This window comes from Phoca vitulina, unplaced genomic scaffold (genome assembly GCF_004348235.1).
Source record: "Phoca vitulina isolate PV1807 unplaced genomic scaffold, GSC_HSeal_1.0 scaffold9, whole genome shotgun sequence".
Lineage (NCBI taxonomy): Eukaryota > Metazoa > Chordata > Mammalia > Carnivora > Phocidae > Phoca > Phoca vitulina.
The window spans coordinates 38,519,398-38,546,511 of record NW_022589712.1 but is presented as its reverse complement, the minus strand read 5'-3'; the positions used below and the strand labels follow the sequence as shown (position 1 = coordinate 38,546,511).

At 34.9% G+C, this 27,114-nt stretch overlaps 1 protein-coding gene across 5 annotated transcripts in view; it reads left to right on the top strand.

Annotated features, from left to right (window-relative positions):
* The window catches only part of NKAIN2 (sodium/potassium transporting ATPase interacting 2), a 972,957-nt gene that overhangs the window by 523,778 nt on the left and 422,065 nt on the right, over positions 1 to 27,114 (top strand). For all 5 annotated transcript variants that reach the window (XM_032407952.1, XM_032407949.1, XM_032407950.1 and 2 more), the window contains exon 3: positions 9,104 to 9,184. In XM_032407952.1, the coding sequence (XP_032263843.1) occupies positions 9,104 to 9,184 (81 nt within the window). The remainder of the gene's footprint in view (positions 1 to 9,103; positions 9,185 to 27,114) is intronic.

The window sequence follows — 27,114 nt, the reverse complement described above, 5'->3', positions numbered from 1 at the left end:
TCTTCCAGCTTCTGGGAGCTGCTAAGATTCCTTGGCTTGTGGACACATCACTACAATCTTCAAGGCTGACACCTCCAAATCTCATTCTGTTCTATTCACGTTGTCCATTTGTTTGTGTGTGTAAAATATCCATCTGCCTCCCATTTATAAGGATATATGTGATTACGTTGGTCCCACCCAGATAATCCAAGATGGTCTCCCCATTTAAAAACTTTTAATAACATCTGCAAAGACTTTTCTCCTTCCTTCCTTCCTTCCTTCCTTCCTTCCTTCCTTCCTTCCTTCCTTTCCTATTGGCTACATAAAGTGATATTAGTGGGTTCCAGAGATTAGGATGCCAGTACCTTTGGGAGGGCTATTTCTCAGGCTACCATCTTATATGTGGGGACCAGAGGAGCAGCAAAGTAATGAAATACAGTGTTACATGTATGGTATAACAATTTTCAAATTCACATGATATTAATTTTCCTTAAATACATTATAATATCGTCTTGACTTGATCTTCAAACACCAGAACACCAGACCTAGAAGCAATTTCATATACTTTAAGTATTATTGGGCTAGTCCAAGAAACTTCAACACAGGGCAAACCGCTCTTATTAGAGTTAACTATGATTTCTAAAACCAATGAGATCAGTATATTTGACTTTTTAATTATTTACTGACTAGCAAAAATACTGTTTTTGATGTCACTTTTAAACACAAGTGGTGATGATTATGTGACAATGAAACAAACAGCCTTTTTAATAGTTTGAGGGAAGATTTTTTTCTCATCACTTATCACTTTATAATCTATGTATCAACATCTAAAAACCCTGCTTGACAAATAAATATCATTGAATAAAATCACCGTTTGATTCTTAAACTGTATAAATTTCAGATTTTAAAACTGTGGATTTGGAATTTCTCACTAGTTTTGTTATATTAGCTATTCAAATCTCTTATTTGCATACATCAGTTAGAATGTTCCTATATAGTTTGATTTATTTTTATTCAATATCAAAAGTCCTTTCAAAGGAACACTCCTAGCTTTAGGGCTGTAGAGCTATAAATATTTCTGTATGAAATATTTTCAATGAGTTAAAATTCATGGTATGCAGATGTCTTCATGCTAAATGAGTATTATTGTTTTTTTCAATCAAAGAGAATTACTTTCTACTCTTTGCTTCAAGAAGAATAGAATACCTTTGGGGATACCGCCTTTATTTGGAGTTGCATAAAACTTAATAGCCATGTTTATATGTTCACTAAAATAATGCCCATTGGATAGTCTAACATTTATAGTCTTAGAAATAGTCTGTGTAAGCAAAATATTTTCAGGTATGATTTAATATGTCAAACTAAACATTTTAAGGAAAATCCAAATTTGTAGCAATTGATCAAAATAGAATAAGAGAAGCACAAAAAAGTTAATTAACAGAGAATTAGTTGAATAACTCATAGTTTATCATTGAATTGACATGTGTGTTGCAGAATACTCAAGGTGACTATTTAATCAAGTGGAAAAAAAATCTAGTAACAATATAGAACAAGATTCCTATTTAATTTAAACATATATGATACCAGTGATTATATCTAAGTATGGTATTTTCCAAATTTCTCTTTTTGATATTCAAATATTAAGTATTTTCTACAATAAGAAATTTCTTGTAATTGGGAGAAAAGAATAATAAATCTTATTTTAAGATGAACTAAAAGTTATGCAGTCTTTAAAATATCTAAGTAAATATAAAATCACAAGGAAGTTTAATCATATGATAACAGCATTGGTAAAAAATGAGAAGGTAGAAACCTGCCTTCCTTTATGATCTGCAACATGATGTCTGATTAGAATTGGATTTCTATCCAGTTCTGTCTAATTAACTGATCAGAGCCTTCATCCCTGGTCAAACAGGAAGTTGTAATAACAGTGTATTTTTATGTAGGTATTTCTCTTAAGGGACAAGTTTTTATAGTGTGGCATAGATATAACAGGATATTTGAGTTAAGAGGCAGAATTTAAATCATAAAGCAGCCTGTCCCTGGTCATAAAATGATCAAGAATTAGGAAATAAGCTCCTTTCTATTGGGCCACTTTTGCTCTTTTTTTTTTTTTTTTTTAATCATAACAATGGGTGAGGAATTGATGAGAATGCCTGAGCAGATTGTGATACTGCTGTTGAAGGTGCTAAAATTAAGCTAAAATGTAATTAACTTTGAACAAAAGATGAATATAGTCTAACCATTTTGACCAAGGGTATTTTTTTTATGAATATAGATTTATATTTATTAAAACACCAGATTATTAATAATTCTAAACCCTTGCTTAAAGAAGTTGTTTTTAAGATATGATTTACTAATATAATTCTTCTTAAGAATGCTTCTAACACAGTTTACTAGAATGGATTACATTATTCCTTTTCTATTAGTGGCACCGTATCAGTAATATTGCTGAGCTGATAGTTTTGCTTTGTACTAAAAGTAATCATTCCTGAAAACATTCTTATAGATCGCATCAATTGCATATCAGTGATAAATAAAAATCATTTTAGGGGATTGACTTAGTTATATCCTTGTAATGTTTCTCTACAGCATCTGTTATAGTCACTTGCATCCAGCTGGTGCTTATGAAATGTGAACTGATTCACTGCTCAACTCCTTTTCTAATTAAGTATTTAGGGCATCATGTGGCCAGTGATTGAACTGCATTACCCTTTTTCATCTTCTAATTGTTACAGTAATATTACTGAATAATAGTTTTCTAAATTGTAATTTTTAAGAGAAAGTCACTAATATAATTTAGTCCATTTGTATATATTTATATATGTTTGCGTTAGCATTTTCTCTCCCTCTCCCTCTTTTCCTCCCTCCCTCCTCATATCTCTATCCCTATCTATCTATCTATCTATATATATATCATCTATCTACACACACACACACACTATACCAGCTATTTTTGTGGTAAACAAAAAATATAGTCTCTGCCTTCATGTAGTTTACAGTCCAATTGTAACCTGAATATATGGAGGAAGGGAGAGGAAAGAAAGAAAACAACGAAATAGTTTGCAAGAAGGGTGCTCTTCGAGGGTCCAAGCAAAATTATTTTCATGCATAACATTTTAAAAAGTATAAGTTACAGTGAAACATAATTAGAAATGTATTAGAATGTATTACATAATTAAAATGTAGTTATTATTCAAAATTTCACCCAGTAACATTGTGCATGAGAAATCTTCTACTATCAAAAAAAATGCCTAAATAAACATAGAAACATGTTCTTTGAAAAATTGGATTATTATCTACTAATATAGTATTCCAATATGTTTTATTCTCCCCGGACATCCAAAAGAAAGAGATAAGAAATTAGAAAGCCAGAAAAATCATGAATTTAAATCTCCTCTTCAAGGAATGCTTGTTTTAATGGGAAACTCTTTTTTTTCTTGAAATTGATTTTAGAATCATTGTGAATTAGTAAGAAAGTAAGAAAATCCATTTTTCTTAATAACCTCTCTTTTCCAGAATTTTTGTAGAAAAAAAGTTATTTTGCAAATACAGGCCTTAAAGATTCTAGTTTTCCTCAAAATAACTTATAAATTGAATATAATTCAAATAAGGATGAAAAAGTTGTATCTGTGTATGTGTGTGTACATGAAACTTGAGAAACTAATGCTAAAATTCATATGTTTTGTGTATGTTAAATATACTTTATAATTCAAAAACTACAGACTTTAATTAGGAAGCTTTATCGTAAGAGAGAGAGGTAGAAAAGCAATGGCAGTGTCATTAAGGTGCAAATCATTATTTTCCAATAAAATGTTTACCAGCCTTCTCATCTGAGGCTCTACCTTGCTAATTACTATGTAACCATGGCATGTAATAGCACCGTGTCTGTGGATCTGGCCAATATTTTGGTCTGTCATGACTCACAGCCTTAACTAATTTTTATCTTATGTAGCTAATTTTATTTCATCATTAGAGCCACAAATACAAGAGGGAAACCATGATGATTCAATTCCTTTTCAGCTGATAATTTTTACCATTTAGTTGGAGACTCAAGTTAAATCAGCCTCTCCAATGGTCCATTTAGTGTTACAGAAATCAGCCTTTAAAAAATGAATTTCATCATACAATAGGGTTTTTCTATCACCACAGTTATCTCATAGTTGTTTGGTTTTTTTAACCTGAAACATAAAATACCAGATTTATTTTTCACAGAAAATGGAGAGGCTAAAGAAAAATTAGTTTTATAGCAAAGAACTACAAGGAAGGTGATATCTGGAAAGTGTGATACTTTGTTATCCTGTTAGGTTATCTCTCCTGGGCAGGACATCGTTTTCAATTATATTCAAACTGAGCAATTGTCAGTTATATCACATCAACTGTAGCTGTAGCAACTGGGAAGAAGTTAGTACAGATATTCATACTCTTAAATAATTATGAGTAATTTTAAGAAGCGTGAAAGATAGGGTTTAATTGACAAAAAATCACTCATAGGCCAGATTACAAGGGAATGCCAAAATCTATATTTAAGAAACTAGGCAAAATTCATTTGGGGATGATTTGATTTAGGCAAATGCCAGCTACTAAAATGAGAGAAGCAAGTATGAAAAATAAAAAGAGGAGAATGAAGAAAAGGGGATAGAAGTTAAATGAGAGAAAGTTAATGAATAAAGTTAAATGAGATAAAGCCTGGCTTTTGGAAAATGCAAGAATTACCCCCTTAGCATAGTGTGGGTTTCTGTGGTTTATTAAAGGTATCACACCACTAACCGTGATAATTCTTTTTTGTAAATCTTTAATGATGTAGAGTCCGTTGTGAGGCCAACTGGTTTGTAGTGAAGTATAGGATGAAATGAAAATTATGCAAGTAAATTGCAAAGATATGGAAAGAATATTTGTTATGTTCATTCTGGACATATCCTTCTAAATTACTGTGGGAGAAAAGGGATAAAAAGAAGAACAAAATAGGTGTCTGGGTGGCTCAGTTGGTTAAGCATCCGACTCTTGATTTTGGCTCAGGTCATGATCTCAGGGTCCTAGTATCGAGCCCCATCTGGGATTCCATGCTCAGCAGGAAGAGATTCTCTACATCTCCCTCTCCCTCTGCCCCCGACGTTTTCCCTCTCTCTCTCGCAAATAAATAAATCTTTAAAAAAAGTTATTACTAATAAATACGAATAAAAAAAGCAGCTCCTAAAGCAAGATATAGACGCTTTATAATTTTGTAGGGTGCTAAGTCAGAAATAATAAATTATAGTTTTAATGAAATTAAATGAGGAAAGATTGGTTTCATAAAATGTCATTGATCTATCAACATTGGCATTAATGTATCAAAAAAGAACATCTAAAGAAGAATAGGTGGCATTCAGGGAAACAGGTCTAGATTGCAAGTTCAATTAGATAAAAGAATGTTTTACATTAATGTGAAAAGTATATTTTTGGTATCCTAAGGAGATAAAAAATTGGGGATTACTGCTATATTATTTAAACAAGAAGTGGTGATATAATCATAAAAAAATGGCAGCAGGTAGTAAGAACTCAAATACTGACTATTTTCAAACACTCTGTCTTTCCATCTTCATATAAACTATGTGTGTTTGCTCCTATTACTAAGGCTATTCTATGTTTGAGGAAACTAAAGTGTAGTGAGACCATCTGGCATGAAAATAGCCACAGAGCTCCCAACTGACTAGAGCTTGAGCTTAGGTCTCAAGTTCTTAATCTCTATGTGCTATTCATTTGCTTGTGACCCATTATCTCACCTATCCTTCATAAAATTATTGATTTTGGACTGAAAAATAAATTTTTCAGCTTGTTTTTTTAACCAAGCTAAGTATAATTTAATCTCCCTCTCCCTCTGCCCCCCCCGTTTTCCCTCTCTCTCTCGCAAATAAATAAATCTTTAAAAAAAGTTATTATAAATACGAATAAAAAAAGCAGCTCATAAAGCAAGATATAGAATGCTTTATAATTATGTAGGGTGCTAAGTCAGAAATAATCTGATCTGCACATACACATTAAGGTAAGTAAGTGTAGATAATGTCTAAATGTATCTGGATAAAAAGTCAAATTCCTATTATATATTCAATATATAATATTGACGTAGTGCCTATGACATGTGTACTTCAAGGATGCAGAAAACCTTTTCAGCATTTAAGGAGCTTAAAATATAATTTCGATTGTGAAAATGAAAAACTACAACATTGATATTCTTTTTTTTTTTTTAAGATCTTATTTATTTATTTGACAGAGAGAGAGAGACACAGCGAGAGAGGGAACACAAGCAGGGGGAGCGGCAGGCAGAGGGGGATGGAGAAGGAAGCTCCCCGCTGAGCAGGGAGCCCGATGTGGGGCTCGATCCCAGGACCCTGGGATCATGACCTGAGCTGAAGGCAGACACTTAACGTCTGAGCCACCCACGTGCCCCTAATTCTGCTACTTTGGCTTTTAGAAAATACTGCTTATTTGGCTTCCCATCATAAATAAGGTGGGAGAAGTGTATCACCATGAACAAAGGATAGGATAAAACACTTCAGTCAGGGTGCCTGGGTGGCTCAGTCATTGGGCGTCTGCCTTCGGCTCAGGTCGTGATCCCAGGGTGCTGGGATCAAACCCCACATCGGGCTCCCTGCTCGGCGGGGGGCCTGCTTCTCCCTCTCCCACTCCCCCTGCTTGTGTTCCTGCTCTCACTATCTCTCTCTCTGTCAAATAAAGAAAATCTTGGGGCGCCTGGGTGGCTCAGTCGTTAAGCGTCTGCCTTCGGCTCAGGTCATGATCCCAGGGTCCTGGGATCGAGCCCCGCATCGGGCTCCCTGCTCCGCGGGAAGCCTGCTTCTCCCTCTCCCACTCCCCCTGCTTGTATTCCCTCTCTCGCTGTGTCTCTCTCTGTCAAATAAAAAAATAAAATCTTTAAAAAAAAAAAAAAAAAAAGAAAATCTTAAAAAAAAAAAAAACACTTCAGTCAGTCACTCTTTTATTCTTTTATAAAGTCACTTAAACCAAGTCACTGGAAACTATAAACACTTTTAATTCTTAACCTGTTACCTTTAAAGTATGACCCAACACTTCATTATATTTCTAAAACTTAGATCCAAATCTGTCGAAGAGTCAAATAAGTCTAGATTTTTGGTGTTTTTTTTAAATTGTAAGATGAATATACACTTTGCAATACTGTGCAAACTTAAATATTCATTGGATCTCTGTTTTATAACTAACATTCCTAGTTGCAGCCTATTTAGGTTTCTGACCCTATATCCAGTCCCCAGCCCTTACCTCATACAGAACTCTCTAACTCCTTCTTATGTCTTGGACCATTTAGTTTATTGCTCTTACTTTATTCTCACTGAACAATATACATATTCAGCAGTAAGGTAAATCCATCATCTGGAAAACAGCTGAGTCACTATTTATTATTACATAAACTCATCATCTAGGACCCTTACTCTTCACACTACATATGTGATCATAGTATTCTCATTAAAACCAGGTGTGGGACAGGAGAATGGGTTCTCCATCTGAAAAGAGTAAAATTTTCTCTGGATTATTCCTCATTCGTTCATTGATTAGCAAAATACTTTCTGAAGACTGTTTTGTACAAAGTTAACAATTTAGGGATATAAACATACATTTTAAAAAGCCCCTTTTCTCAAGGAGCTTATGATTGGACATTGGAGGAAAATATACAAATAGTTAAATATAAGACATTTGGAATCAAATTGAGGCAAGCAAGAGCTCATTGGAGCACTAAGCACGACTCATTGGGCTAAGTCAATTCTGACTGGTTATCACTCAGGAAGCCATATTTAAATTGAGCTTTGGTGAAAAACCAAAATATTGATAGGTGGTAAAGGAGTACCTAGGGAAGAGAAAAATTATTAAAGGATAGAGGAATAGTATACAAAATGGTACAGAAGTAAGAAATAGCTTTCTGTGTCCGCTCAACAGCAAGTAATCTGATGTGCCTGTAATCCCTAATGACATAAGAGATGAACTGAAACATGTGTCTGAAAAAATAACATGTACAATATCATGGAGGTTCTTGAACTATGAAATAAAAATTTTGGATTGCACCATGTACAGAATGGGGACCATTGGAATTTATTTAGCAGAGAAATGACATGATATCTTCTTGTCTTATTTTGTAGAGTTCACACCTGATGTTTTCTTTGTTTCCAGCACTTTCCATCAGAGCCCTTATAACCTCCATACTTTTATTTGGTAAAGTCCACAAAATAGCTTGCTTCACCTCTATGGAAGGTATTTTATCTTTTCTGTTAAGCTCTGCAGGACTTTTTCTCAGGATAGTTTATATACTTCTCCCATATTCCTTCCTTGTGCTCAACTAATCTTTTTATGATTCTTGTATAAGAATCATCTCTTCTTATCTGTCTCTGTCACTTGACTTGAATTCAGGGAGAATTTATCTTTGGTCTTTGTATTTTCAGTGTCCGTCTAGCATGTTGCCCTCTAAATGCTTAATATATTTTAGTTGACCAAATGCTGAGAACTATATCTTGGTAAGAAAAATTTGTCATAAGTGATGAAAACACACTGAATAGCCAACCGTGTAAAATCAGAGATAATAACTCAATGGTCGCTGTAATGAGAGATCATGAGAGAATAAAAGAAGAAGGTGAAGAGAGATAGGAAAGGAAGACACCAAAGAATTAAGCTGGTTAGATGGGACTGAGGCATGGGGACTGATTTGAAGATGACACCAGATAACTTGGAGAAAGATTGTATATTATCAAGCATGGGGTTGATTTTGCTAAAGGAAGATATGAGTCTCTTTTGGATGATTTTTATTTGATATATCTCTTGGTGTATCCAATTTTATTAGATATCTGGGAAACATAATCATCCCCACTTAAAACATAAATGTGGGCTACTACTATAAAAGTCTAAAAGTTATCCCTAAGCAAGTTTGGGCTATAATGAGACCATAGCAGTGAGAAAAAAATCAACAGAGAGAAAAATGTGCACCTCAGCCTGTTCCTTAGAAGTAATATCTAATATTTTCCACTAATCTTAAGATTTGGGTGTTCAAAAGTTTGAGTTCCATTTAAATCTTACTCAGCTGATTCAAAGTTAATTTTATGTTACTTCTCTCTTGCTTTTTCTACAGTATGCTGTCTGGCTAGTCCTCTGGGTTACCTGGAATGTGTTTATTATCTGCTTCTATTTGGAGGCTGGGGACCTCTCAAAGGTAATTTGCCATCTGATTTGCCTGAGTCATCAGTAGTGTGTTAACAAGCCTCTTCCTAAATAAGGCAGAGTTTCACCCTGCTCTTGTCACTTAGATGCACCTCGAATGAAGGTAAATTGAAAGATGTCCTCACATATATATCTGCTTTTCTACCATCAAAGATATGTTTTAGTTTGTCACAAAACGTGCCTTTATTATTTTTAAACAAAACTAGTGTGAAATAATGATTGTTACAGTGACCATGCTGTTTATTTTTAAAACATTGACTGATGAGAGATTTCTGAAGCAGAACAGGAATTTTTTCATTTTGAAAAATTTGAAGGTTTTTGAAATTACTTAGTTTGCTTATTGCTGTCCTAGAGGTTTTCCTGTTTGGACCCAAGTAGCAATGCAATAATTCAAACAATTAATGGATTTTAGTTGACTAAAATTGTTACCAGAGGGATATAATTAATTATAAATAGTCTAGGAAAGACTTAACATACTTTTTCACATAGGTTTTTTTTTTTTTTATTTTGTGCTATCCTCATGTGAATGTGTTTATGTTTGCTTGTGTATGTATATTACTGTTATATTTCTAACATGAATGCTTTTGCTATTGAAATAATGTAGTTTTTAGATCTCTAAAACCAGCATCCTTCTTCTATTGGAATGCAATTACCAGCAAATAAGCCAAATGAGATAGTCATTCAAAGTAGTAGTAAATCCTTCTTAAGATACTTGGGAGAGTTGCAAACTTATCCTTCTTCATATTAACTTTTAAAGACAGATTTTAAAATGTTCTATACCCTTTCCTTATTAGAGCACAAAAACCCTGCAAAGATGTTGACATTTTTTAAAACTCAGAGATGATAGCCTGCTTTAAAAGGTAAAAAGAGCTAAAAAGTTGCCAGGAAATACCCTTGTAGGGCTTTATATTTTAGAGGGTGGGAGATGGGGGTAGTGATAATAGACATTTGTAATCTAGCATACAGGAGCTGCACAAAGCACTCTGAGCATTTTCAAGGAAGTTTATTATTTAACTGTGATGTGGCTTTATAATGAGTATAAATAATCTTGATTATTTTGTTGAATGGCAAATGATGAAGGATAAAGAGGTGACGTTACGGTATGAGATAGAACCAAAGCTTCTGGAACCTGTGCTTTTATGATCAGATTTTGGGCACGTTCTCACTGTGGCCTTCTGCAAAATCTGTGCTGGTAGATGGCATTTCTATGATTCTTGCCGGGCATTGTCCTCCACATTCTTGGCAGCAGGCAATCCTTTCCCGAAGAAACCGTGACCAAGGAAAAGAAATTGTTCAGGTGAGCATAAGAAGGACACAGACAAGATAGCTGCTTACAACTCACATTTCCTCTGTACCAGAAAAGCATACCTGCTTCCCAAGACTTGACTCTCTTACCCAATTTATACATCCCTGCTGCTCTATAATCTACTTTGTTCAGAGAAATTCCATACTAGAATGATTTTTAATGATATTTTTTATTTTAAATAATCACCCTAAAAATTGGAAGGCATGTGTTCAGATATATTGCCTGAGCAAAATAATCTAGCAGATCAGAGTTTGTAATTATATATATATGATATATATATATATATAAAGAAGGAGAGAGGGAGATTTGAGCCAAGCCGGCTGCAGAAATGTTCTGTAATTGTGCTCACTTCACCACGTGATCACTGCAGGCACAGAATAAAGCTTGTGATCTCCTGACCTCCGACATGGGCATTGAATCCACAGTGAGGGCACATCCTAGAACATTGTAGTTCAAGACAGTTGCAACCCAAATGACTAAGAATTCTGCTAATGCACATAGGCAGGTAGTGTCTATCCCTTGGAAATGAAGTAGTTAATATTCCCTTTTTCTTTTCATCTTATAAACCAAGGCAAGACTCTGCAGAGCACATGAAAATTTAATAATTTCCTTTTAACAAATAATCTAAAGGAAAACCATAAAGGGCAAAGTTATATAGTTATCTGTACTGAATTTTTTCCTCCCTTTGCTACTCAAAGGGTTTGAGAAAGGTGTATTTATACCATTTAATTCTTTAGCTTCTGCAGCTGCCTCACGTTCTTCAAGTAATGCAGCGCCAGAAGGAGGCAATGGTGATTGAAAAATGTACAGATATATGAAAACTCAAAAATGGGACTCCTGAAACTGTTGATAATACTTAGATTACAGAATATAAACTGTTTTTTCCTCACTCCACCAAAAAAATAAATAAAAATAGTTTGACCATGGAAGTGGGCCAGTTTGTTTGAGGCTGAGGGAGAAATATTGGGAAATAGAATCAAGGAGGAAATTCTGTAGTCTTTTTAAGTGAAAGAAGTGTGTTTATTTCCATCAAATGTTTTGTAAATAGGTGATTTCTTCGTAATGGATATAGGCAAGAAGTGATAAAAAGTGGCCAAATATTAAGGCACGTTTTATTACCTATTAGAGTTCAGAATTTTGTGTTGTCATTTCCCACAGTATCTTCTCTGCTAAACTCTATGCCATGTACTTAGGAGCGATCCAGAAATTAGAGTCATTAACCAACCCGGTGTATATAGTCAGTGATGAAATGGCTTAATCACAATAATATGACACACAGGCCTGGCCTGTTTGATCTTCAGTTTCTTTAGTACCTACAGTTATATAAGTAATATATTTTGTTCATCAAAAATTCTGTGTAAACCCAACACTATTATTAAACTATCTATTAGTATATTTTAATTATTATTCTCATGAGACCTAAGGGAAAATAAAACTAATCAACCAGAGAAACTACTTTTTAAAAATTTTGTCTCAGTGAAATTGACAAAGTAATGAGAATTAATGTAAAACAGTACATAATATGATAGCAACAAATAAACATTTATATTTCATGATAATTATTTCTACCTTATTTACATTAATTATTTGGATGCTAGTGTTATAACTAAATATCCTAAAACATCCTACAGTGTGTTACTTCCTGGGTTGATATTTTATTTTATTTTTTTATTTTTATTTTTATTTTTATTTTTTTTTAAGATTTTATTTATTTGACAGAGAGAGACACAGCGAGAGAGGGAACACAAGCAGGGGGAGTGGGAGAGGGAGAAGCAGGCTTCCGGCCAAAGCAGGGAGCCTGATGTGGGGCTCGATCCCAGGACCCTGGGACTGTGACCTGAGCCGAAGGCAGACGCTTAATGACTGAGCCACCCAGGCGCCCCTGGGTTGATATTTTAATAGATGTTCTGTTAAGAAAACAGAGATGACATTAGTTTGCAACCCAAAGTGTCTGCGAAGTTTGTAGGCAATTGCCTTTGAACATTAAATGTGACTTGGACTATTGGATTAATAGTTTTGTGAACTCCTCATGTAAATAGTCTTGTTGTTGCATTGTATTATTGTGGGCAGTTGTGATTCTCTTGCTCACATATCAAATAGAGAGAAATGGGAATTAATCCCAGTTATCAACTGAGTTGACTTATTTTGAAAAGAGAAGAGATCTGCTATTTGTTCTGTAGTCTAGATTTTGAACTTCAAAGTGCGTAGCAGTTAGAAGGAAAACACATGTAATATGGCAATTCACCTATTAGGTTCAATACCTGGGAAAATGAAATTTATGAAATAAGTTTTGAATAGTAATACACAGGGAAAATATATAGTGGTCTTCAGGTTATCTGTAAAAATCTGTATCCTATTGGATGTGATACAATTGTAAATTATTCTGAAGCTGAAATTATATTCTAACACTTTTATTTATATGACTATTTTGAGCTCTTAGTTTCTACTTTTGTAATTTATGGGGCAACATTAGAGAATGGTGCACCTGTCTTTAGAAATAAATTTACAGAGCCTAAAGGAGTAACTAAGGGTTTGATTTACACTTAACACAACCCAATTTGTTTGTGTTTAACCCTTTGAGAATCGGGATGCAGATACATATCAATCAGTCTTCATTATATTATCAAAAACTTATCTAGTTAAACATAGTCTAAAGCAATTAGTGATGTGTATGTTTCAGAATGAACACATTCAATAGCAACTTTTAGAAAGCCGTGATATTTTAATAATTTTGATAGTCACTTCTAAGATCTAGATATAAATTTTCGTTTTAATAATTTGATAGATTAAAAAGCCATGTAAGAATGTGGGCTATCTAAGCTTTGGGGAATAAAATTGCACTCTTGCAAATGTAAGAGACAAGAAGAAGATAAAACCTGTCACACACTATAGGCAATAGGAAATAAATCCTTAAAACCAGATGTAAGTACTGTGTAGAAAAAAATGTACTATTGCAACAATCCCAGTTTTATTCCTTCTATAAAAAAATTATTCATTTAAAGAGGTATCTGATAATTTGGATATTTTCTGCTCAATGAAATCAGTGCTTGTATCAAACTTTGCTTTTATGATTTCATACAGAAAAAGATGGTTTGGAGAGAAATCTGCTGTAGTCATTTTTAATTGAATTAGTGCTGTTCTTCAAGAAGTAAAAATATCTATGCAATTATTCATAAAAAAGAACACCTCGGTGCCTGGGTGGCTCAGTCGTTAAGCATCTGCCTTCGGCTCAGGTCATGATCCCAGGGTCCTGGGATCGAGCCCTGCGTTGGGCTCCCTGCTCAGCGGGAAGCCTGTTTCTCCCTCTCCCACTCCCCCTGCTTGTGTTCCTTCTCTTGCTGTGTGTCTCTCTCTGTCAAATAAATAAATAAATAAATTTAAAAAAAAAAAGAACACCTCTTATAATTTATTTAAGACTAAATTTAACAAATATAAAGAGGAAAATTGATTGGATTTTTTTTATTTTGCTTTTCTTACTGTAAAATGTATATAGTCTAAGAAAACTTCACTTAACTATTTCTAAACTAATAGGAAAATTTTTCATTTCCCAATGAAATGAAAGATTTTGCTTTAGGATGTAGAATAAAAATGTCCTACATGTAATTAAGAATTAAATATAATGTAATCTTGCCCCCCAACTAGAAATAAACCAACGTATTGTAATTTGGTAAAACCATCACTGCCTCTCTTCTCTTGTTTTCTTTAATAGTGTGTTGAGTTAAACTGCCTATTTTCTTACTTCCTCAGTTCTCTTTGCCTACTTTTTCCACTTCATTTTAATACCCCTAAAGTGAGCAATAGGGTCCTTGAACCTTTCTACTTCCCTGTCTACATTCTTGCACTTGAAAATGCCATCTACTGTCATAACTTAAATTATCACATTTGCACATGTATCTACCAGATTTATATCTTCAGTTCTGACCTTGTTGCTAAGTTAAAGTACCACACCTCTAACTTTCTCTTGGTGTCATGTCAATTCCATTGTCACCTTAAATTCAACATGTCCAAGAGGATTTTTTATTATTCCCAAAGAATCCAACTTTCTTAATTCACATCTGACTCAGAGAAGAAAATAAATGGCAAATTATATTTTGAAAAATGAATAAAAGAGGAAAAAACATGATTTGGCAGAGAGGGGCCTACAGGAATATTTATAGTTTGACTATGAGATGAAGCAAGAAATTGACTTTTTAAAAAAATATATAGTGTTTATGTGTGTATATATTATAAATTTCAGACACCAACAATTCACAAATAGTAGTGAAGTGAAGTAATGATATTCTGAAAAGGTAAGTAACCACAAAGAGATGAGCTGACTTCTTAAATATGCTATACCCTGGGGGCATTTGCTGATTCTGATTAGAGAAGGATGCTAAGAATCCAGGCTTTGAACCCCTACGTGACTATTTCTGGGGTATGTATAAATCAGGATAGCTTTGAGGGAGAGGTCCTCGAGCACATGGACAGTTGTTTTTGTTTTGTTTTGTTTTGTTTTAGAGGGTTTTTTTTTTTTTTTATTTTAGGGAATTGCTGAATTCTGTAAGGCTAAAAACATAAATAGGAATACTAAAGGCAGAGTAAAAAATTTGGGGCAGTCTTACAGAATGGAGATTGAAGATAAGAGTGGGGCTCTACAGAATAAACTCAACTTATAGTTGAGAAATCTGTAGAGTGAACCAGGGGCAAAGGAGTGGTACTACAAACATTTCAGAGCTAAAATCCAGGCTCAGTTCAGTATAGTCCTTGATTAAAATAAGCTGATCAGCCATTGTTTCATCTGTCTTGTTGAGGAAAAAGGGAAACACCTCAAGACAAAGATAGCATTATCTTAGTCTTTACAATTTATTTTTGTGCATGATATCGGGCAATTGAAAATTCCTACACATGCTAAAAGAGAGAACCTCATTACCGAATGTGAAGAAGAAGCAGATAACTGAGGCAGGGCAACAGATGATGCAAATATTTTAATTACCTGGTAAGGACTTTAAAAAACCAACATGTTGAAGAAAATAATATATTTAATATATTATTAAGAGATAATATATTTATAGATGAAGAGATAATATATTTAAAGATGAACAATTTACCCTCACAGATTCGGGATCTATATAAAGAATCAAATGGTAATTCCAGAACTGAAAAATATAATATTTAAAAGCAAGAACTCATTAGGTGTATGAGTTCCTGAAAGATTAGAAGACAAGATTGGTGAACTGAAGGATAGGTTAATACTAAATATCCAAAACAAAGAACAGAGTCAACAAACACAGAAAGGAAAGAATAAAACTATAAAAAGAATGTCAGAAAAATATAGGGCTCAGCTAAAGGCTCAGTATACAAATGTTGAATTTCCAGAAGTAGAAGAGAGATAAAATTGGACAGAAGCAATATCTGAAGAGACAGTGACAGAGAATTTTTCAAAACTGATTAAATACATAAACCCACAGACTCAAGAAGACTTTCAGATCTCAAGTGGAATAAATATCAAGAAAACCACATTCAGGTATAGCCGAGGATCATTGTTGGAAATCAAAATCAAAGAGAAAAATCTTAAAAGCCATCAAAGATGAAAGACCCATTGCCTTTAAAGAAACAACAAAACGGCTGACAATTGAACTTTCAGCAGAAACAATGACTCTAGGAGGCAATGGAATGACACCTTTAAAGGGCTTTAAAAGTGGCAGCCTAGAATTTCATTCCCTGCAAAAATATGGCTCAACAATAAAGGTAAAGTAAAATTATTTTCAGGCAACAAGAACTAAGATAATTCACTACCAGCAAACATGCACTAGAAGAAATATAAGGAGGGCACTTGCTGTGATGAACACAGGGTGTTGTATGGAAGTGTTGAATCACTATATTGTACACCTGAAACTAATATTACACGGGATGTCAACTAACTGGAATTTAAATACATTTTTTTAAAAATGAAACAAAAAAGAAATACTAAAGATGAGTTCTTCAAGTAGAGGGGGAAAAAGTTCCAGAGAGAAAAGTGGAATTTCAGGAAAAAAGGTAATAGAAAGGATAAATACATGAGTAAAAAAATACAAAACCATAATAGTAAAGTCTTTTGGAATTTAAATGGACGTAGAACTAAAATGCATGACAACAATAGCACAAAAGGTAGAAAAGAGTTAAAGTGTTCTAAGCAAGGAAATGGTAAAGATAATATTTATAGTAGATTATAATATTTCAAGGATTAATAATTTCTGGTGTAGTGACTAAAAGAAAGCATAACTGCAAAAAACCAACTATAGATGAAAAAATTAATTAAAGAAATAATTAAATAATCCAAGTGAATCTAAGAAAGGCGAAAAACTAACAAAAAACAAGGAGGTGAAGAAGAAAACAAATACCAAGATGGATGCTATAATGTCAGACATACCAGTAATTACATTAAGTGTAAACCAAATCCTTTACTTAAAAGACTAAGACCATCAGGCTGGATAAGGACACAAAACCCAACTATATGTTATATATCAGATACCTCTTAAATATAAGGATTTAAATTTAAAACTAAGAAAAAGTAGAACATATATGTCATCTAAACACACACAAAACATCATGTAATTCTAATATCAGGTAAGGTAGTTTTTAAAGCCAGAAGTAACACTAAAGATAAAGAGGGTATGCCCATGATGATAAAAAAGTTCAGTCCACATGAAGATATTACAGTCAGTATTGCCTGAATAGAATAATACAGCTGCAAAAAATATAAAGCAAACATGGACAGAATTAAAAGGAGAAATAGCTATATCCACAATCACAGTGGAAGATTTTCAACACTCCTCTCTGAATATATGGATCAGATAAAAATTCAAAAAGGACCTAAAATATCTACACAACACAGTTAACACATTTAAGGAACATATATAGAATACTGTACCTACCCATGTAAAAGGATGCATAGTATTTTCAAAGACACAAATAATATTCAATTATAAAATGAGTCAAAACATAGAAAAGTGAAAATATAGAATTATTTGCAATTATCCAGCAGGTATTGTCTGATCAATGTGGAATTAAGCTAGAAAATCTGCTATGGCTTAGAAATTAAGCAGTACATTTCTAAATAACCAATAAACTCAATAGTTTGGAAGGGAGATTAGAAAATATTTTGAACTGAAAATATAAGGCAATGAAGCTAAAGAGGTAAAACATTTGGCCTTCCACAGAGATGTTAAAAGAGAAGAAATGTTAAAAAAAATTAATGATCTATGTTTTCATACCCAGGAACTGGTAAAGCAAAGGAAACCCCTCAAAAGTAGGTTTGAAATAATGAAGAAACCAGAGCTCAATGTACATGTAACAGAAAAAGAAATCAGTAAAGCCAAATTAGTTTCTTTAAAAATATTAATAAAATTGTTAAAAACCCTATCAAAAGAGATCAAGGGGAAAAAATAAGTAAAAGCACATTTTGCTAATATTACAAAGGACCCTACAGATTAGACAGAGTATGTTATGAGCAAGGTTAAGCCAATATATTTGACAATCAGGGTGAAAAAGACAAATTCTTTGGAAAATACAACTTGAAATAAATTTAATACCTGAATAATCTTATCCATTAAAAAAATGAATCATCCCCCCAAAAGATTCCATCATTAATTCAAACATTTTAACAGAGGGAAAGAGAAACAACACTTCATGTTCACATGGCTTCACTATGAATTCTTAAAAACATTTAAGAATGTTTTAATACCAATGTCATGCAAATTCTTTCAAAGAATTAAGTGGGAATGCCTCCTATCTTATCTTATGAGCCAGCATAACATTGCTTACTGGAAATATGTAAGACTGTCAAATGATACACACATTACTGAATTAAAATGTAATAAGGTAAACAAAAATAAAGAAAAATGTTAAATATCTCTGTATAACTTTATAAATAATTAGGAATTATTTTTCACACCATATTATGATATTTACTTATATTTCCATCTCTCCTACTAAACTTCAATTTGCCAAAAGGCCATATGTCGTCATCATTAATCAGGAGAATGTCGGCCACTGAGCTACTACATAACAGTGAGGAATTACAGAATCAATTAAGAGCATTTTATTTTTTATTTTTTATTCTTCAAAGAGCATTTTAGATGTTTATAAATAAGCCTATTTGATACATCATAAAACAAGTGCAACAAGTTGCTCTTATCAGTACGTTCTATGTATTTGTCTACTTAACTGTCCCTTTTTCAATGTAGGGATCATGTTTTATTCACCCCAGAGCCAAGGGAAATGACATATGAACAGTGCTCCCTGGAATGAAATCAAATCCTAATAAAGTGGATTTCAGTAACTGTCTAGCTCCACCAAATAAAGCTCCTGAAAGCATTCCCTTCTACTCCACCATTGCATGGGTAGTGGAATCAACATCTCTTGGAGCTGGCCAAGCACTCTCTGGTGGTAGCAAGCAGAAAGAAAGTAATCCAAGCAACTAGCCACCAAACCAGTGCTTATTATCAAGGTGAAGAATCGTATGAATCACCTGGAGATCTTTTTAAAATCCAGATTCTGATTCCTTTGGAGTGAGGCCTGAGTTATTTCATCTCTAACAAACTCCTGCATGATGACATTTGTATTTGTCCATTAATCATACTTCAACTTGTTAAGGCTTAGATTACCCAGAACCTTTAAAGTTCTTGTTTTCTGGCTGTCCTTTAAAGCAAGGATCCCGGTGTAGATCTTGATATTTGTGCATATGCAAGTTTGTGACCTGATTTATGACTTGATACTGATTCTAACCAAGGTATCGAGAAGAAACACAACAGATTACCCAGAGTCCTGGGAAGAATTTATGCTTAAATTCAACCTTTAATACCCAGGTCATATGTAGCCTTTCTTTGTGTGGCAAAATACTTTCCAGGAACCGCCACATACTTTTTTCTATAATGGAGCTGACTAGCCATGCCTCTAATCTTACTTTGTTTGCATTCTTCTATTTTATTTTATTTTATTTTATTTTATTTTATTATTTATTTATTTATTATGTTATGTTAATCACCATACATTACATCATTAGTTTTTGATGTAGTGTTCCATGATTCATTGTTTACGTATAACACCCAGTGTGCATATTCTTCTGTTATTATACATGATTTACAGAAGCTGAAGATCCCTATTCCCGGAATAACGAAGCTATGGTATTCTAGTACAGCTCTGATTGAGAACTACAGCCGTATCTGAGAATCCCCACTTGGAGTTTGGCCTTCTTCTCTTGTGATTGAAACACTGAAAACCGTTTCAGAATTCTGCTGTTTCCTTTCATACTTGAGTCACTTTCTCTTTCCACTAGAACTAGATGCAATATGCAGTTTCCATGACTCTAGTAAATTAATGCTTTAGTTTGTATTTTCTTAATTTGATGTCTTTCCCTCTTGCTGATTCTCCCTCCAAACGCTGTTATCAGTATCAAGAATCCCATCCTTTCTTTTGTGGAGCTTAACCATGTTTTGGGTACTGAAAGGAGGACCTTCCACCTAGAAGAGTCCCCATGAGCATTAGCAAAGTTTGGGGCGTGAACAAGCATTATTTTTTGCTATTTCAAGCTGGATGACTCACAGGCATCATACATGTAAAATGTTGGTAGAAGATCTTCCCAGAGAAGGAACAATGAGAATAGGCAAGTTGAGCATCTCCCTGGAGTAGCAAAATGGTCTCTGGGTATTGACGTGGCTCCCCTGAGTCTCTGTACTTCTAGCAGAGTTCAATGTGTCAGCCTCAGAATGCTGATTCAGCTGTAGTCCACATTGCTTAGGATCTGCTGTGCATTCAAAGGCACACCCTTTACCACTTCATCAGCTACACCCAGTACATTCTCTTTAGGTTTGGGCTAATATGGTCATAACTGTTCACTTTACAATCTGCTATTAAATGCACTACATGTGGTTTTCCTTATCCAAATTTTCTTTTTCAGTAACCTTTATTTTTTTCTTATAAATCAAAAACTTTGGGGTGCCTGGGTGGCTCAGTTGGTTAAGCGACTGCCTTCAGCTCAGGTCATGATCCTGGAGTCCTGGGATCGAGTCCTGCATCAGGTTCCCTGCTCAGCAGGGAGTCTGCTTCTCCCTCTGACCCTCCCCCCTCTCATGCTCTCTCTCTGCCTCATTCTTTCTCTCTCAAATAAATAAATAAAATCTTTAAAAAAAATAAAAGATAAAAATAAATCAAAAACTTTGGTTTCAAAGCTTTCTTTCTTTTTCTTTTTTTTAAGGTTATTTATTTGAGAGAGAGAGAGAGAACAGAGTGAGCGAGAACACGAGTTGGGGGAGGGGCAGAGGGAGAGGAAGAAGCAGGCTCTCCACGCTGAGCAGGGAGCCAGAAGCTGCTGGGCTCAATCCCAGGACCCTGGGATCATGACGAGCCGAAGGCAGACGCTTAACGGGCTGAGCCACCCAGGTGCCCCCAAAGCTTTATTTCTGATAGGGACTTTGAGAAAGTCTTTTGGAAGTTCAAAAAAAAAAAAGAAGAAGAAGAAGAAAAAAGAAAAAATCAAGCACTAGCCATTTCTTTTTTTTTGCACTGCTACTAAAACAATGATAATTCTCTTTGAAGCAATGAGGATGTCAGTGACTCACTAGGGAAAGTTTGTAAAAGATAAGTATCAAAAATAAAGCACACAGATTAATATTCCAAGATAGTATCCTGCTGGAAATAAAAAGAAAGCAGATACAAACGTGGTCTACACAATCGCCATTCCTGTTTGTCTCCAGAGCCTAGTCTGTAGAGATCCTCCTAGAACAGCACTTTTTTCTATCCCCAGTGATGCTTTTATAGGTCTTTTACTTACAGATCCCATGTAAGAATATGAAAACATGTTTGCATTGTGAGTCCCATGGCTTTAAATTTAAATTTTTTTTAAGTTGAAAACCACTGCAATTTTTTAAAAACCTTGGAATAATTGTTCCACTTTAGAATGATCTCCTATTAAGTAGGCCCTTAGATCCTGGAATAGTTGCAAAATTTACTTGAGAATTACGTCCAGTTGAGCATGGTCCACCCAGCCCCATGTGTTCTCAATCTGGGATACCCTTATCAAAATCACGCCCTTCACTGTAAACCATTATCCTAACATGACCCCTGGAACTATTTGGAAACTAAATTGAGATTGGCAGTTGCCAAATTAGCTCTAGAGGGCAGAATGTCAATCTCTTTGTCTACGGATTCTCTCAGGGATAATTGATGAACTGTGGGAAATTATAAAAATACAACTCAAACAATATTAAATAGTGAAATAAATGAAGTTTTGTTTGTTTGTTTGTTTTTTTACTTCTGGCATCCAGGGTTGTTTGGCTAGAAAGAGCAAATAAGTGACTATCTTCTGTGCTTTTCATATGGTAACTGAACTACTCTCTTCCCTCCTGTACTTAAAATTTACATTAAAAATGCAGTTGAACCTTTGGATTGGTAGTTTAGTACACTATAGGTAACCAGGGAGCAATGTTCTGTAAATACTGTTATTAGACACAAAGCAATACAAAGAAAATGAGACTATTTAAATCTCTGACCTGATTGAGAATTGTATGAGGAAATTTTGAAATATTTAAGTTGTTTTATGTTCCAACATAGCACTTAAAGCGTTCCTTCACCTTCTCTTCTTTGAAGATTTATTTTCAACAGTTAGTAAAGCAAAATGTGTATACAGCCTGATGCAACCAGAAAAGCAGCTTAAAAGGGTAAAAAGAGAAAGATGGCTCACTAATAAACAGCCACTTATTAGAATATAATTAGCTTTTCCCCTTCATTAGCACATGTGACCTGCTAGAAGAATGGGTCTGATGGTAACTGCAGGACTCCAGGGTTTCCATACTCATAGGTAGTATAATATATAAAACTGCAGTAATTAGGAGGTATTTCAAGAAATGTCATCTTTTTCATATTGTAAAAATTAGGCATTTGGTAGCAAAGTAGCACATTGATACCGTAGGAACACTCTGTCCCTTTTCCACTCTGACAGAAAAAAATCTCTAGTGACAGGTCCTCACAGCTTTCATTTGAATTGCCAGTGAGAATGAGTTTGGTGCTCTCAGTTAGTCCCGAGAGGGGAACCAGTATCATACAATTTGGCACAACCCGCAATTGTTTCTGAAGAGATCTGTAGCTAGCGAGGCATTCGGAAGGGCTGTGATCCTCCTGGGGGTACTCTGGATACACCGGATTCACCAGGCAGCATGCAGAATGGATGGACTCGAGCTTTTGCACTCCGATTTTATGAGCACTAAAATTAATCCATTAGGCATTTTGTACACCAGACCCCCCACTACTTACTACTCAACGCATTTATATCGTATGTTAACTGTGGCATCATAGTGTGCAGCATAATGAGCTCGATTCTTCTTGTCTTTTTGCTTCTTGTTTCCTTCTTCTCAATGGAAAAAAAAAAAAATAGATAGCTGAGTTTAATATTGCCAAATAGCCAAATAATTAGTACTGCTGGATATTTTTTTTCCTCTTTAAATTATTCCTCAGAAAATATAAAGCCAGAAGCACAATTTGAAAACAAAGATAGCAGAATAGAATCTAATATAGATAAAGTGGATGTGAATGTACAGTGCAAAAACCATAAAGTATTAATTGCTAATGAAATAATGAGAAAAGAGTGTTTCACAGCAATCTTCTATCCCTGGAGTAATAGGGCCTCAGTCTGTGACTAATTCCATCGTTTATTAAGAGTGCAAGTTGTAGGGGTGCCTGGGTGGCTCAGTCGTTGGGCGTCTGCCTTCGGCTCAGGTCATGATCCCGGGGTCCTGGGATCAAGCCCGTGTCGGGCTCCCTGTTCAGCGGGGAGCGTGCTTCTCCCTCTCCCACCCGCCCCCCCGCTTGTGTCCCCACTCGCTATCTCTCTCTCTCTGTCAAATAAATAAATAAAGAGTTTTAAAAAAAAAAAAGTGCAAGTTGTAGCAACTTTATGGGCTTCTTTTAGAAAAGTAGAAAAGGGGCGCCTAGGTGGCTCAGTTGGTTAAGCGACTGCCTTTGGCTCAGGTCATGATCCTGGAGTCCCGGATCGAGTCCCGCATCGGGCTCCCTGCTCAGCGAGGAGCCTGCTTCTCCCTCTAACCCTCCCCGCTCTCATGTACTCTTTCTCTCTCATTCTTGCTCTCTCAAATAAATAAATCTTTAAAAAAAAAAAAAGAAAAATAGAAAAATATTGTAAATGTGATTTATAAGGGTTATAACATTTTCCAGGTTTAGATCACTTGCCTGGTTGTAAGCTTTTTTATTTTCTGAATGATTCTGTTCTCTTGAGTATTGCATAAGATCAAAATCTCTCTATAGGGGCACAAGTGACATGATCCCATTTGGAAAACAATGTCAAACAGTCAAGCAAAAATGCAAATGAAACACAAACCCAAGTATTTTCCCTGACAACTATGAAATTACTAAATCTGAAGACATATGAAGATTGAAAAAGGAGGGGAATAAAGCAATTATATGTTCAGAGTAAAGGAGAAACTGAAATGGTTTGGGTGATACATTTATTGGTACCACAAAAAAGCTACGGTGACAAAATAATGTAAATGATCATACAAAGTGTTATTCCTTGAAGGAATTTGGCTTCAGAATTTCATAGTCTCACAGGATATTTTGTAATCTCTATCATCATTTGACCATGTTTTGGGCCACATTTCAAGTTATATTCTCCCAGAATGTGTTAAAAGCAAAAGCAACATGAAAAGTCAAAACTTCGAACAGCACACGAGGTGGGCGGTCTGTGACTTCTATCGTCCTCAGATCTCCGGGGTCTGTTCGATCTGCATTTGTGTTTCCTGGAGCTGACTGCTCATTCGAGGATGTTGCCCTACCCAGATGGAGGAAAGCCAGTCTTTCAAACTCACTAGGATTGTTGTCCTCAGGATTTTTAATCATTTTTGTTGTTGTTGTTTGCTTGTCCTAATTGATGAACTGAATGAAAAGAGAGGAAACTCAAGCTTCTTCATATTGAAATGTACTCTTTAGGAAAACATACTTACACAGTTTGGAAATTGTTAAAAAAAAAATATTAACATGAATAAAAACAAATCGCCCTATGTGGTGACTTGGCATTTAATTTTCTTGTATTTTCAGAGTATAACCTCAGTTTATGTGTCAAAATCACATATATCTAAATTGCTGGCAAATACTATTCTGTATTATTATTCTAATCCTTGTTCAGTTTTTTTATTTCTATATCATATTAATATGCTTCACTAAAAAACTAGTCTTTGTCAAAAATATTTGGACATTATAGGTTGATTTTTGTATTTGAATGAACTTAAGCACAGTATAAAATAACTCATATTTTTCCATTTTCTGAAAATGTAAAGAGTTTAAACATTATTCTAAGTGTGATGAGACATTCAATATAGAATACTTTTCTATTTATAGAATATCACCAGGACTATTGTGAAGATATTCTGTAGGGGGACAAGAATAGCAAAAGGAAGATTAGTTTGGACGCTTTTACATATAAGTTATAAATGATTTGGATTGAAAGGAGGGGTGGCAGTGATGACAGTGACAGATGTCAAATGTATGATGATGCCATTAAAGATTATATCTGGTTATGTTCTTGATGTCACATGAAGTTAGGACACCAGGATTTATTAATGTTGTGGATGCAGGCTGGAGGAAGTGAATGATCGGGGTTGAGCCTGAGCCATTAAGAGAATTCAGTGTTTCCATTCAATGAGATGAGGGGAAGACAGGGAGCAGATTTGAGAAGAGAGGAGGGGTATGTGTGCAGAACCAGTTGCCGTATTTTATCCATATCATATCTGAGCTGCTCATTAGACATCCAAACAGTCTTGTCAAGTAAACAGTAGGATATGTAGGTCTTTCATTTAAAAGAGGTACACACACACGCATGCGCATGCCCATGTGCGCGCGCACACACACACATACACTAGAATATTACTCATCCATAAAAAGATATTGCCATTTGTGACAATATGGATGGACTTAGAGGGTATTATGCTAAGTGAAATAAGTCAGACAGAGAAAGATAGCTATCATATGATTTCACTTATATGTGGAATATTAAAAAAAAAAACAAAAAAACAAAAAAACAGACTCTTAAATACAGAGAGCAAACTGGTGGTTGCCAGAAGGAAGGTGGGTGAGGGGTGGGAATGAGTGAAATAGAGAAAGGGAATTAAGAAGCACAAACTTCCAGTTATAAAATAAATAAGTCATGGAGATGGAAAGTACAGCATAGGGAATATAGTCAATAATACTGTAATAATATATGGTGACAGATGGTGACTACACTTATCTTGGTGAGCACTGAATAATGTATAGAATTGTTGAATTAATATGTTGTACACCTGAAACTAATATAACATTGAATGTTAATTATGCTTCAATTTTTAAAAAGTAAAAGATAATAATAAAAGAGGTTTTGAACAGTAGATGTCAACTTGATTCATCAGTAGAAAAATAGGGTTTGAAGGCACATGAAAGGAGATCTCTTAGGGAAGACACATAGGGAAAGGAAGAGAACTAAGGATTGTGTTTGGGGGCTCTACAACTTGGCAGGTCTGGGAGAGGAGGACACAGACAAGGGATGAGGGAGGAGTAGACAGTGAAGTAGGAAGAAAGGCAAAGACTAGTGTCCTAGAGGTTGAGTTAAAAAAATTAAAATGGAGGGATGATAAATTGTGACAAGAATGGGGATTGAAAACAGAATATCAAACATAGGAAAGTGGGAGTTACTGCAGACTTCAGAAAAAAAGTGGTGTTGAAGGAGAAATAGTAAAGAAAACTTTATTAAATGAGCTGAAGAGAGTGAGTAATGCCAGCTTCTTCCAGGACTGTTGCCTGTAAGAGGTAGAGAAACAGGGCTGCAGGGGAAGAGACGTAGGACAGGCTAGGGAGGTTGGTTTGTTTTTATATGCTTTGTCCATGCAGATATTGGAGAATGTTTGTATGCTCATGGAAACCATCTAGTGAAAGAGAGAAACTCATGCTATAGGAGCAAAGTTCTGGAGGAGCTGAGAGTAGAGGAGGAGATCCAGTACTCAAGTGAAGGGTTTGACCTTAGATAGGAACCAAGACGGTGCATGTGTTGCAAGAAAGTGCAGAGCTGATGGTTATAGATGCTGGCGGAGTGAGAGGATTAATGGTGAGACAATAAACTCTCTTTTAATTGTTTCACTGTGCTTCAGTAAGGTAAGGGGCAAGAAGCATCAATTTGAGGGGTAAAGTGTTTTGGGCTTTTTAAATTTAAATTCAATTTAATTAACATATACTGTATTATTAGTTTCAGAGGTAGAACTCAGTGATTCATCAGTTGCGTATAATACCTAGTGCTCATCACATCACGTGCCCTCCTTAATGCCCATCACCCAGTTACCCCATCCCTCCACCCACCTCCCCTCCAGCAACCCTCAGTTTGTTTCCCAGAGTTAAGAGTCTCTTATGGTTTGCCTCCCTCTCTGCTTTCATCTTATTTTATTTTTCCTTCCCATCCCCTGTGTTCATCTGATTTGTTTCTTAAATTCCACATATGAGTGAAATCATATGGTATTTGCCTTTCTCTGACTGACATTTCATGAGGAGTAAAGTTTTAAGGAAAAAAGAAAAAAGGAAGTCAAGGTTTTGAAGAAAAAGGGGGGGGGAGTGTAGATGAATGGAGTGGC